This window comes from Paroedura picta, chromosome 1 (genome assembly GCF_049243985.1).
Source record: "Paroedura picta isolate Pp20150507F chromosome 1, Ppicta_v3.0, whole genome shotgun sequence".
NCBI classification, from domain to species: Eukaryota; Metazoa; Chordata; class Lepidosauria; order Squamata; family Gekkonidae; genus Paroedura; species Paroedura picta.
Window position 1 is genome coordinate 2,608,754 of NC_135369.1, and position 13,753 is coordinate 2,622,506.

Genomic DNA, 13,753 nt, shown 5'->3' on the forward strand with positions numbered 1-13,753 from the left:
GAGTGCTTGGGGGGAGGGGGAATCAAACTTAGCTCTTCAGATTAGAAACCTCTGCTCCTAACCACTACACGAAACTGACATAGCCTCGCATCTTGACATTTTGTGGCTGGCTCCGCCTCCGGTAGCAGCCATTCTTTGATTGGCCCCACCTCCTCTGGCCGCCATTTTGTGATTGCGCCAGCATTCCAAAGGTGCCCTCAAGCTCCAAAAGTCTGGGGATGCTTTGTCCGGGGAGCCACTCTGGAACCCACACGAATTTCTCTGCAGGGCAAGAATTTTGTTGCCAGTTGCCCTCTGCCCCCCCAACACCCCCCCCCACCCCATTTCTCTTGCTGGTTAGCAGGGGGCCCAATCCTCCAAGATTTCTCTTGCACAGGCCTCCTTGAAACGGATGGGAACTGGGTAAGAGCAAAGCAGGGTTGGCCACCTGCACACAAGCCCCCCTTTTGGTTCTGATGTTTCCTTCCTTCACTCCCCTTCCCCCCCTCCCTCCCCCCCCCCTGCACACCCAGCGGAGAGAGCGGGGCCGGCAAGACAGTGGCGGCCAAATACATCATGGGCTACGTTTCCAAGGTGTCCGGTGGAGGCCCCAAAGTGCAGGTACTGACCCCCCCCCCCGCCAAGCAGTCCACAAAGCGCCGGGGAAAGCCCTCCGGTGCCGATGGGGCTGGAAACTGGGAAGGGGCTCCCAGCTGCCGCCTTTGGCACACGTGCTGAAGAAGGAGCCCCCTCCCGCAACGCCCTCCTCGTCTGCCCCCAGCACGTGAAGGACATCATCCTGAAGTCCAACCCCCTCCTGGAGGCCTTTGGGAACGCCAAGACGGTCCGAAATAACAACTCCAGCCGATTTGTGAGTGCGGGCAGGGGGGGGGGGCAGGAACGGGGGAGCTCGGAGGGTCCCCAGCTTTGGACGTGACCCGAGGGCCCTGCAGTGACTTTCGCCTCTGGTTTCCTCCGTTGGGGGCAAGGGGTGGGCTCTGCGAACGGCAAGGAGTCTTTCCCTGATGTAGGAAGCTCTCTGTTCATAGGGCTTCCGTGGGCCAGGTCTCTGTCTCTCTGTCTCTGTCTCCGTCTCTGTCTCTCTCTCTCTGTCTCTGTCTCTCTGTCTCTCTCTCTCTCTCACTTTTCTGTCCCTGGCTAACGAGAGGACTAACCTGACCCCATTCGTCTGTTGATTTCGCGTAACTTGGGGTGCTGGGGGAACTTTTTCCCAAGGGGGTGCCTTAACAGCATCCTGCCTCTGCCCCCCCCCCCTCCAGGGCAAATATTTTGAGATCCAGTTCAGCCGGGGAGGGGAACCAGACGGAGGTAAGATTTCCAACTTCCTGCTGGAGAAGTCTCGCGTGGTGAGCCAGAACCCGGGAGAGAGGAGCTTTCACATCTACTACCAGGTGAGCCGGCAGCAGCGTTGGATCAGGGCCCCTGCAGCAAGGTGGCCAGCCTCCAGGTGGGCGCTGGGGCAGTCCCGGAATCCCAGCCCATCTCCAGACGACACCGGTGGCTTATTTTTTACCTGTTCATTTGTTTAAGACGTTTATTCCTCTTCCAAATGGCTGTTTTGGGAGGTGAGCTATGTGACATCGTAAACCAAAATCTCCAGGCGATTCCCTCTGTCCCGAAGGTCACCGTATCACCCCGGGACTTCTCCCCCTCTCAGTGTGAACTTCCTCGCAGGGTCGTTGTACTGCCTCATGCACCTTAACAGAAGCCTGAAGCAAAAACAAGACAGACATGAAAAGACCACACTCCTTTAAGCTGCAAAATGAGGGGGGAAAATGCTTTTTTAATCAGCATCAGTGGTGGTTGTTTTATTCATTTGTTTTTTAAAACTTGCATGCCCATTTTGGAGAAGAAATGCCCCAAGAGGCACAGAGCAAGAGTCATTTCTTTAAGGTTAAAAATTACAACAGTATAGCCCCCTCACCTCCAAAGCTGCTCTCCCGCTGTAGCTTTTTCCCTCCCCCATTTCGTAATGCCTGTGATAATGTTCTCCTCAACAGAGATCAAACCCCAGAGAAATGTGCCCTTTTCACTGTCGCTAAGGGATTTGTGCTTTTGACATGCTTATTGGATGTCATTTTACACACATGGCCCGTAAATTGGGGGGGGAGTAGCTGTTTCCTTTTTATCCCTCCTCCCTCCACCCCCAACTAACTAACCCTATAGGAGATGGACAGCTAAAGCTCCCAGCCTAGATCAGACGTTTAGAGATCATAATACCGGCCTACCTTACAGGGGCTAAGGTGAAAATTAATGACAAAAACAATGGAAAATGCTTTTTGTTCTCGGCACCTTTGTGATCTGATAGGGGTTTAACTACGTGAGGGGTAGACATGCTGAAAGTGGGGGGGCAACTAGTTTCCTGCAGCTTTAGAAGCAACAGGTTAAGATGACAGGAAAGGAGCTTCCACTGAAATATTAGAAAGCATTTTCTGACAGGGAGGGCTGTTCGTTGATGGGGTCCACTGGCTCGGAGGACGGTGGAGTCTCCTTCGCTGGACATTTTAAGGAGGAGATTGGATGAGCACCTGTCAGGAGGGGGTGATCTTTAAGTCCCTGATAAGGTGGGACGGGGGGGCAGGACTGGATGGCCTCCAGTGGGCTCTCCCAGGCCTGTGTGGTTCTGATTCCTTTCCCGTCCTGTCCCCCCTCCACAGCTGCTGGAAGGTGCTACCCCAGAACAGAGAGAAAATCTGGGGATCACGACGCCGGATTATTACTACTACCTCAACCAGTCTGCGGCCTACAAGGTGGACGACATGAGTGACCACCAGGAGTTCCAGGAGACGTTGGTATGGACTGAGACGGGCATCACCCCCCCTTCCCCCCCAAAAAAAAACCTCTTCCACCAAGCATCTCTACCTTCAAGAGCAACCTAGCTTAGTCCTGGGCAGGAGCTTTCCTGTGCAGAATAAAACTTCAGAACAAGTTTATTTCTTGGCGGAAGTTTTCGTTTGAGTCCAGGGGCACCTTTAAGACCAACCAAGTTTTATTATTATTATTATATTCTTATTATTGTTGTGACTTTTTGCCCGTCACTCTCATAACTGGCTCGTGGCGGGTCACAACAGTCCGATAAAAACCCCATTAAAACCCATCCGGACATTCATCAATAAAAAAGGTAAAGGTCTCCCCTGTGCAAGCACCGAGTCATGTCTGACCCCTCCAGCGTTTTCATGGCAGACTCAATACGGGGTGGTTTGCCAGTGCCTTCCCCAGTCATTACCATTTAGCCCCCAGCAAGCTGGGTACTCATTTCACCGACCTCGGAAGGAGGGAAGGCTGAGTCAACCTTGAGCCAGCTGCTGGGATTGAACTCCCAGCCTCATGGGCAAAGCTTTCAGGCGGCTGCCTTACCACTCTGCGCCACAAGAGGCTCTCTACATTCATCAATACAGACTCCTAAAACAATTAAAAAAACATGGCGGTCAATAACCCACTAGCCCCTCAAAAATCTAATATAGGAGTGGTAGAAGCTAATACAGAAGCTAATATAAAAATCTAATATAGGAGAGGTAGAATTCCGGGGTAGAAGCTTATGCCGACAATTAAAAGTACGGGAGAGAACGAGAAAGAGAGAGAGAGAGAGGCAGACAGACAGACAGCTTCTCCCCTGACACTTTTCTTCAGCTTATTTTCGAGGAAAGATCGAGGGGGGCCCTCCAGGAAAAAAAGGCTCTTGGCACATGCTCAGTGGCGCCCTGGCCCAGAGCTCCCAAAACTGCTGGAGAGCCGGCAGCCCAATTGCCGGTCTGCTCCTCCCCTCTGGCCTCAGTGCCTCCTCCGTTGCACCCTCCCTCTGCAGACGGCCATGGACGTGGTGGGCCTCTCGGGAGAAGAGCAGGCCCTGGTGCTGCAGATCGTGGCCGGCGTCCTACACCTGGGCAACATCACCTTCCGGGAGTCGGGCAACTATGCCGTGGTGGAGAGCGAGGACTGTGAGTCGAGGGGGGCAGCCTGGGTGGGATGGCATGGGACGGGGTGAGGCAGAGGTCATGGGCATTTTGTGTGTGTGTTGGGGAGGAGCCAGGAGGAATTTGGTGGCCCTTGGCCAGCTGTGCAGCAGGGGTGGAGGGTTGCAGACAGGTCTCCAGCCAGGCCTAGCTGTGGGCCGTTTTTCCACACGGTAGAGCAGCCAGGAGCTTTCTGAGCAGCTCAGACTAGCCCAGCTGAGCCATGGCCCTGGTTCGTCCATGGGTGGGAGAGTGCCAAGGAAGACCAGGGTTTCTACACAGAGGCAGGCAAGGACATCTCTTAAGGCAGGGGTAGTCAAACTGCGGCCCTCCAGATGTCCATGGACTACAATTCCCATGAGCCCCCTGCCGGGGGCTCATGGGAATTGTAGTCCATGGACATCTGGAGGGCCGCAGTTTGACCACCCCTGCCTTAAGGAGTTGCCCTGAGCCAGCTATGACTTTATTGTTCTAGAACAGCCGTTCTCAACATTCCCAATCGCCTTCAGGGGGCATCAGGGGAGATGCTGGAATAGGAACGTCCCCAGAATTCTTCTCCTCCTACGTCCTCCTTGGCTCATTGGGAGACCTCTGGCTCCTTCGAGCGCATTTCTTCCCTGCTTGCCTCCAGAACGGACAGAAGGAAGGACGACCGTTAGACTGTCGTGACTCTCTTCTGTCCTCTTTCTAGACCTGGTTGTTTTCGCGATAAAAACTATTTTGTTCTTTAAGTGGCCTGGGATTTGCAAATTCCAACTCTGCCGACAGATTGCCCATCGCTTCATGGGTTGTGGTGCCCCATAGATAGACCATGAGCCTGGGAAAGTCTTGCTTCCCTCAGAGCATTAGGCCGGGGCCACTGCTGCAGGACCACCTAGCAGGGCTGTTGTGCAGCCTCCTTGGCATAACGAACCTGCGTGCACGCCACTTTTGAGTTCTCTGCCCACACTCCAAGTATGCTGACTTATGATCGGTTCTCCCCTTCCTTAGTCCTGGCCTTCCCCTCCTACCTGCTGGGTGTGGACCAACAGCGGCTGCAGGAGAAGCTGACCAGCCGCAAGATGGACAGCAAATGGGGCGGACGGCAGGAAGTCATCGACGTGACGCTGAATGTTGAGCAGGCGAACTTCACCCGGGACGCGCTCTCCAAGGCCCTCTATGCACGCCTCTTTGACTACCTGGTGGATGTGAGTCGTAGCCCAGAGGGACCCTGGGGCTGGAGACCCCTGGGTGGAATCCGCTGCTCTTTCTCTCCCGCTCTCCCCCCCGACTCTTGGGGCTGAGCTTCCCTGTCAGCCCCCTTCCATCCCCCTTCAGGGGCCAAACAAGTCCAGTTGGTCTGGTTGGCAACTTAGATTAATAGAATCCTAGAGTTGGAAGGGACCTCCAGAGTCATCTAGTCCAACCCCCTGCACAGTGCAGGACACTCACAACTACCTGCCTTAGCACAGTGACCCCACGTGATCCTCCTCCACCAAAAATCTCCAGAATCCAGCCTGCCCTGAAGGGAATCCACCTGCCACCCCACAGGGGCGAGTCGGTCAGTAGAGCTAGCCCCATCGCGTCAGATCTCGGGAACCAAGCAGGGTCGAGCTGGTTAGTAGCTGGATGGGAAACCGTAAAGGGAAACCTGGTAAACTGCCTCTGTATCTCTTTTGTCCTGTCCTGGACAGCCTGAGCTAGCTGTCAGATTCCTGCTGACTTTCTCAGTGAGCACCCTTGGCATCAGCAGCAGAAGGAGTGATACGAAGCTCATGGTTATTCTGAGTTGAAACTGGGTTGACAGGCAACACTCTGATCTCTATAACCCCAGAAATAACACCCCCAACTGACAAAAGGCAGCTTCCCCCTCTTCCCAGGAAAAGCGCACGATCTAGTCTCGCTCCCAGGTGCGCGTGGCGTCATTCGTACTCAAGACCGGCCTCACCAACAACGCCCAAGCTCCCCTCGCCCACAGCCCCATCCTCCCCAGAGGAAAATGGCAGACTCTACAGACGAGCAAGCAATGCCAAGGGATAAAACCAGTTCCAACCCGTTAACCTGGCCAGGCCCAAGAGGCTCTCTGCAGGACCTGACTCTGAACTTCTCCCCCCAGCTCTGCCCAATTAATCTCCTCCTCCTTCCTCTCCCTCTTGGCTCTCTTTCTCCTCTCAGGCAGTCAACAAGGCGATGCAGAAAGACCACCAGGAGTACAGCATCGGGGTCCTGGATATCTATGGCTTCGAGATCTTCCAGGTAACACCAGGAGGCCAAGGGCCCAGTTCTCTGAGCCATGGGGCGAAATCCCCCGAGCTCTGATGGCAGCTCTTGCTGTTTTCCTCACGTCTTTCCGAAGCAGATGCCCCATTTTTGTTGCCCGACCACAACTGGTGCAGCCAGAAAGGAGAAATGTCTGGGGGAATCCCTCCGAATGGCTTAAGGTGGCCAGACTGTGGCTCTCCAGATGTCCGTGGACTACAGTTCCCATGAGCCCCTGCCTGCAGGCAGGGGCTCATGGGAATTGTAGTCCACGGACATCTAGAGAGACTGCCACTCTCTTCTAAATTCCCTGAGCTGTGGTTTTAGCCGGTCCGTGTCCTGCTGTGTTGCTTATTGGGTGTCTCACCCTCTTGACTGCATTGACTTACCCTGCAGGATCCTCTCCTGAGAGACAGGAGGACTCTGAATAATATAAGGCAAATAAGTATGAATCTAGTTGGTGGGTTCAGCCCACGGCGTAGCCACAACATTGGCGGGAAAACCTTTCTTTCTCCAATTTTAGAGAAGTCCTGGCCCTGCTGGTGGACCTCCTGAAGGCCCCTGTGTTTTGGCCCCTGGGTGACCGAGAGTATTGGACCGATTCAGCATGGCTTCTCCTATATTCTTACGCTCTTCATTATCAATGAGTTGTGGTTGTAAAGAGATCTGTACTACGCTTATCTTCTGCGATCCCAGCAGTTGTTTCCTGTGTAACTCTTCCAAGGCTCCATCTTGGGAAAGAACTTGGGTTTCGGATCTTTCTCTTTGAGGGGATTTGGCAGAATCCACGAGATTCCACCCGGCTGCCTCCCTCTCTGCTCCAGGGCTCCCATTCTCCTTCCTGAAGGGTCTTTCGTGACCCCCTAATCCTCTTTCCTTTGCCCCCCCCCCACAGAAAAATGGCTTTGAACAGTTCTGCATCAACTTTGTGAACGAGAAACTGCAGCAGATCTTCATTGAGCTGACCCTGAAGGCTGAGCAGGTGAGTCCCAGGCGGGTCCCAGGCTGAGATGTTTCGATAAACCGGCTGGCTGCCATTTTACCAGTGCACTAATCAGAAAATAATCTCTTTGATTGATTGTATCAGTTCGAGGCTGGCAAGCTGCTTTGTCCCTGAGCTGGGTGGCCCCGGCTAGGTGGCCCATTTCATCCCACCTGGATGCTAAGTAAGGTCACTCCAAGCTGGTGTGTGGAAGGATTTGAGGCCAGGATTCCTAAGCAGAGGCAAGCAATGGCGAACCACTTCCCTTCCTCTCTTGCCTTGACCGGGATGGCCCAGGCTAGCCCCATCTTAGCGAATCTCCGAAGCTAAGCAGGGTCAACCCTGGTTGGGACTTAGATGGGAGACCACTGAGGGAACTCAGGGTTGCTGTGCAGAGGCAGGTAAAGGACAAACTCTCTCTGAATGTCTCTTGGCTTGACCTGGAGGGCTCAGGCTAGTCTGGCTTCATCAGGTCTCCGAAGCTCAGCAGGGTGAACCCTGGTCAGTGTCCGGATGGGAGACCACCAAAGAAGTCCAGGGTCTCTGTGCAGAGGCGAGGAATGGCCAGCCACGTCTACCTCTTGCCTTGAACACGCCAGAGGGGGGTTGTAAGTCGTCTGAGACTTGATGGCTCATCTACCACCAAGTTGCTCTGAACACTTTTTCAACGCAAATCTATCTATCATCTATCTATCTATCTATCTATCTATCTATCTATCTATCTATCTATCTATCTATCTATCTATCTATCTATCTATCTATCTATCTATCTATCTATCTATCTATCTATCTATCCTATCTATCCTATCTATCCATCTATCCATCTATCCATCTATCCATCTATCCATCTATCCATCAATCATCTATCTTGGATGGATGGATGACAGACATGATGGATGGATGGATGGATGGATGGATGGATGACAGACATGATGGATGGATGGATGGATGGATGGATGGATGGCAGACATGATGGATGGATGGATGGATGGATGGATGGCAGACATGATGGATGGATGGATGGATGGATGGCAGACATGATGGATGGATGGATGGATGGATGGATGGATGGATGGATGGATGGATGGATGGATGGATGGATGGATGGATGGATGGATGGATGGATGGATAGATAGATAGATGTTGTGTGGCATGTGTCGTGTAGCCAGGAAGATCCGAGGATTACCTCTCAAGGGACGCTCGGAAGTGGTTTGCCATGCCCTGCCTCCGCATCTTGACCCCTCGTGACCCTCGGAGGAACTCCCACCCAAATCCTTGGAGGCGTCCCCTCCAAATACTAGGCAGGGTCATCCCTGCTTAGCTTCCGAGATCTGAGCGGATCGGCCTCGCCCGGGCCAAGAAACGCAGAACCCGCTTGTCAGATGTGGAGCCAGATGTGAGGTCCAGTGTCTGGCCTGAGGGTCAGTCCACAGCCGCTGACCACCCCAGGTGGCTTGCAGAAGGCTCCCATCGGCTGCCTCCTTGCAAGCTCGGTCGTGTGACCCTTTCTTGCACTTCTCCCCCCCCCCTCCCCCAACAGGAGGAATACGTCCAGGAGGGCATTCGCTGGAGCCCCATAGACTACTTCAACAACAAAGTTGTGTGCGACCTCATTGAGAACAAAGTGGTGAGTGCAGAGCGGGGGGGGGGGGCGGAGGGGGATGGTGCGGCCCCATTTGGAACACTGCGAACAATTCTGGTCACCACAGCTGCAAAGGGCCCCCCCTTTGAAGAATGGAAAATGTGCCCCAAAAGGGGGACTGAAATTATTAGGGCAGGGGTAGTCAAACTGCGGCCCTCCAGATGTCCATGGACTACAATTCCCATGAGCCCCTGCCAGCATTTGCCAGGGGTAGTCAAACTGCGGCCCTCCAGATGTCCATGGACTCCAATTCCCATGAGCCCCTGCCAGCATTTGCCAGGGGTAGTCAAACTGCGGCCCTCCAGATGTCCATGGACTCCAATTCCCATGAGCCCCTGCCAGCATTTGCCAGGGGTAGTCAAACTGCGGCCCTCCAGATGTCCATGGACTACAATTCCCAGGAGCCCCTGCCAGCATTTGCCAGGGGTAGTCAAACTGCGGCCCTCCAGATGTCCATGGACTCCAATTCCCAGGAGCCCCTGCCAGCATTTGCCAGGGGTAGTCAAACTGCGGCCCTCCAGATGTCCATGGACTACAATTCCCATGAGCTCCTGCCAGGAAGGGCCTCCCTCCCTTTCTCGCAGTCAAGGAACTCGTGGGCCAGCTGTGGAATTAAGGAGCAGTGCACTAGGAACAGATCAAAGGAAGTCCTCCTTCACCCAAGAAGGAATGGACGTGTGGAACTCACTGCTCCAGGAAATGGTGGTGTCTTCAAGCATGCTTTGGGCTGATCCTGCGTTGAGCAGGGGGTTGGACTAGATGGCCTGTATGGCCCCTTCCAACTCTAGGATTCTATGATTCATGGATGGCTTCAAGAGGGGGGTGGAGAAACATCTAGAGCTCTTAGCTACAAGGTATAGATGAATCACTGGGGCAGAAATTGTGGGGAGAGATGGAACAGGCTCCTCTTCTTTCTGCCTGCCGTGTATCTGGGCCCCAGCCTAGAGCCCAGGGGGTCAGGCAGGGCTTGCTGGATTCTTTGCCTCCTCATGACTCCTCCCTTTCCCCCCCCCCCCAGAATCCTCCGGGGCTGATGAGCATCTTGGACGACGTGTGTGCCACCATGCACGCCAAGGGGGAGGGGGCCGACCACACCCTGGTGCAGAAGCTCCAGACGGCCTTGGGCACCCACCCCCACTTCAACAGCTGGAACAGGGGCTTCGTCATCCACCACTATGCGGGCAAGGTACGTCCCTCTCCGGGAGTGGCCAAGCTGGGTCAGACCCAGGAAGCTGCAGGAAGGGCAGGGATCGGAGGGCCAAGCTCCCTTGTCAGTAGCTGGCAATTAAAGGTAGACAGCCTCTGTTTGGAGAAGTTCAATTTCACTATCCAGCTACACCTAATTGCCATGAATGTCTCTGAATGTGGTTTCAGAGGGCTGCTGTCTGGGTCTGCAGTAGAACTACTTGATTTGAGCACAGCAGGACTTTAGAGTCCAACAAGGTTTTGAAGGTATGAGCCTTCTAGAGTCCAAGCTTCCTTGGTCAGGTAACCATGAAAGGGCCTTCGTCTCTTGAAACCTTCTAAAAATTGATTGGGCTCAAACCTCGATGAATTTCTCGGATCCTTTTTATTTCATTTCCTTCAAAGATAAAAATGTTTGTTACAAGGATAGTATTTACAAGCATGCTTTTGGCACAGCACAGATTGAGCAAGAGATTCAAAAGAAACTGGGGGAAATCGCAAATCCTCTGTCCCTCCGCTGAACATGCCCTGTTGAACACAGGACAGGCCCCTCTGACTGAAGAAAGTTCAGCTTCTATACAGGGTCACAGCTGGAGCTTTCAGTATGGCAAGCTCATACCCCCCCCCCCAATATATTTGGTGTTACTGGACTCGAATCTAGTTATTATAATAGTATGTATATCTAAAATGTAAGAATAACCATGGATCCCAGATCCTGGCTCTCTTCTGCTGTCTTTCTAGACCAGAAAGGGTCCAGCCAGTCCCATCCCCCAAAGTGGCCAACCAGTTCCTCTTAATGGCCAGACCTGCTCTGCTGGATCAGGGCTTTCCCAACCGCATCACCTTCTGCCTTAAGAACCCTGCTGGATCAAAAGGTCCAGTTTGTCTCATGGAGTAGCTGGAGGTCTAACAACAGGACACAAAGACCCAGACCTTCCCCTGATGTTGCCTCCTGACTCTGGGATCCAGAGGTTGACTGCCTCTGAATTTGGAGGTTCCCCTCAGTCACCCTGGCTAGTAGCCAGTGACAGACTGGCCGTCCGTAAATCTATCTGGTCCCCGTTTAAAGCTTGTAGGCGAGGAAAGGGTGGGGTGGAGAGGGGCAGAGGCCAGGGCTTTCCGGGCAGTGTGGAGATCAGAGGCCTCTAAGCATCCCCCTTTCCGACTGGCAGGTGTCCTACGACGTGGAAGGATTCTGCGAGCGAAATCGCGACGTTCTGTTCACGGACCTCATTGAGCTGATGCAGAGCAGTGAGCTGTGAGTACAGAAAAGACCCCCCAGCAGGGAAGGGGGGTGGGAGAAGGGCACTCCTGAAGCGACGCAGGCAGGACAGCTTGACCGTGGTGGGCGTTCCTCTAGGAATGCTGGTTTCCATTCAGCCGGATTCTGCTTTAAAGGCATAATGTGGAGAATATTGGCTGGGAGGTTTATTAACTTATTGACTTAATTGGCACCCTGCATGGGGGAACCAGCGTGGGCCAAGACCATAAGCTCGGGGCAAGTCATACGGCCGGCTCTCAGCCTCCGTTTGTCCTGTCTGCAAAATGGGCCTGTGAATGGTTTATATCAGTCGTCCCCAACCTTTTTATCACCGGGGACCGGTCAATGCTTGACAATTTTACTGCAGGGGGGGGGGGGGAGTCTTTTGTTGAGGGATGTTGCCGCTGCCGCCTGAGCCCCTGCCCTGTTTGCTTTCCCACCGGTGCCCCTGACTTCCCACTGCCCGCTGGGGGGTGTTGCCAGCAGCAGCTGTGTAGTGCCAGGCCGAGGGGGAGCCCCAGCCACGGTGGCCGCTGGAGAGCACCAAAGGTGAGCCGGTGGCAGAGTGGCAGGGCAGCCCCAGAGGCAGCAGCCGGGGAGGAGGATGAGGAGGAGCCGCGGTCCGGTACCGACTGATCCACGGACTGGTCCCAATCTCCGGACCAGGGGTTGAGGACAGCTGATTTATATCATGATGATGCTGGGAGATGGAGACGTTGGATCTGAGTCCAGAGGCACCTTAAAGACCAACAAGAGTTCTGGGGTGGACTGTTAAGAGAGATGGACTTTAATCCGGAGCACAAAGGAAATGCCGGGGAAGAATGGATGTCTTTTGGGCCTGGGTCGAGAGTGCTAGTTCTTTGTTGTTCCCCAAACCTCTCCCAGAAGCTAATCCCGTTTCTCTTCTTCCTCTTAAAAGCGCCTTCATCCGAGACCTCTTCCCAGAAAACCTGAGCGCGGAGAAGAAAGGACGTCCCACCACGGCCGGCAGCAAAATCAAGGTGCCACAGGCTTCCTCGGGAGGTGGCGGGCTCTCCATCTCTGGAGATTTTTAAGCAGAGGCTGGGTAGCCATCTGACGGAGATGCTGATCCTGTGAAGGTTCAAGGGGGTGGCAGGTGACAGTGGATGAGCGAGAGGGTTGTGAGTGTCCTGTATAGTGCAGGGGGCTGGACTAGATGACCCAGGAGGTTCCCAGCAACCAGCAGGACACAGGGGGTCTCCCATGGTTTCCACAATTCCTCTTGCCTGTGCTTTTTCTACCTAGCACAGGCATGGGCAACATGAATGGTTAAGAGAGATGGACTTTAATCTGGAGAACTGGTTTCGATTCCCCACTCCTCCTCCACGTGTGACCAGCGGGGTGACCTTGGGTCAGTCCCAGTTCTCTCCAAGCTCTCTCAGCCCCACGGACCTCACAGGGTATCTTTTGGGGGGAGAGGAAGGGGAGCCGATCGTAAGCTGCTTTAAGACTCCTTTTGGCAGTGAAAAACAGGGCACAAAAATTAGCTTTTCTTCTTCTTCCCAAAACAACTGCAGAAGCAACGGGTTTGGTCTTTTCTGTGGCCTTATATATGACCCATATAAAGCACTAGAGCTGATTGTGTGGCTCTCCAGATGTCCATGGACTACAATTCCCATGAGCCCCTGCTAACACGTGCTAACACAGGGCTCTTCTGAGGGTCTTCTCAGGGGAAGGCCTCGGCCTCTGTGATGAGGCCTGGATCTGCAGGGTCACTTTTCCTTTCTCTTCTCTTCCCCCCACCGCCAAAGAAACAAGCCAACGACCTGGTGGGCACCCTGATGAGATGCACGCCCCACTACATCCGCTGCATCAAGCCCAACGAGACCAAGAGGCCCCGTGACTGGGAGGAAAGCAGGTGGGTCCGTGAGCATCCTGCCCCGAAGGGAGGAGAGGCAGTCCGGGGCTCCAGTCACAGGTTCTTCCCTGGGCATCGATCCCCGCAAGTCATGTGCCGGAGTTGTTGGGGGCTGTTGAACTGCATCAGGTGCTACTCTGGAGGGGAAGGGCAGGGTGGGCCAGGAAAGGACTTCTGGCAGGCCCCTGCAAAGTCCACAACGATCCCATGGAGCTCTCGGCTGCAAGAGCGGGGGAGAACCAGACGTCCATTAAAGGCAATCAGCTGTGACCGCTAAAAGAAGCCTTTCTGAAGCAGCCCACAGAGCAGGGGTCTCCCCTCCCTGCCCTTCTCTTGGGGGAGTCTGTGAGAGGATGAGGTGGTCGATGTTGGAACCAGTTGCTGGACTAGATGGCTCTGCAGGTCACTTCCAAAAGGATGTAGACAAAATGATATTGTCTAGATTTCAGGAAAATATTTTCACAGTGAGAGTAGTTCGGCAGGGGAATGGGCTGCATAAGGGGGTGGGGAGCTCCCCCTCACTGGCCGTCTTCAAGCAGTGGCTGGACAGATCCTTCTCCTGGATGCTGGAGGCTGATCCTGCACTGAGCAGGGGGTGGACTAGATGGCCTCT

General features: G+C 54.1%; 1 protein-coding gene across 4 annotated transcripts in view; it reads left to right on the plus strand.

Moving 5' to 3' along the window:
* The window catches only part of LOC143829180 (unconventional myosin-Ie-like), a 44,615-nt gene that overhangs the window by 19,945 nt on the left and 10,917 nt on the right, over positions 1-13,753 (plus strand). For 3 of the 4 annotated variants that reach the window (XM_077319647.1, XM_077319639.1, XM_077319665.1), the window contains 14 exons: positions 513-600; positions 761-850; positions 1,260-1,391; positions 2,658-2,792; positions 3,806-3,938; positions 4,944-5,140; positions 6,108-6,188; positions 7,087-7,173; positions 8,714-8,800; positions 9,834-10,001; positions 11,173-11,258; positions 11,748-11,810; positions 12,181-12,262; positions 13,034-13,140. In XM_077319647.1, the coding sequence (XP_077175762.1) occupies positions 513-600; positions 761-850; positions 1,260-1,391; positions 2,658-2,792; positions 3,806-3,938; positions 4,944-5,140; positions 6,108-6,188; positions 7,087-7,173; positions 8,714-8,800; positions 9,834-10,001; positions 11,173-11,258; positions 11,748-11,810; positions 12,181-12,262; positions 13,034-13,140 (1,536 nt within the window). The remainder of the gene's footprint in view (positions 1-512; positions 601-760; positions 851-1,259; positions 1,392-2,657; positions 2,793-3,805; positions 3,939-4,943; positions 5,141-6,107; positions 6,189-7,086; positions 7,174-8,713; positions 8,801-9,833; positions 10,002-11,172; positions 11,259-11,747; positions 11,811-12,180; positions 12,263-13,033; positions 13,141-13,753) is intronic. The other variant, XM_077319657.1, reaches the window with a different exon arrangement.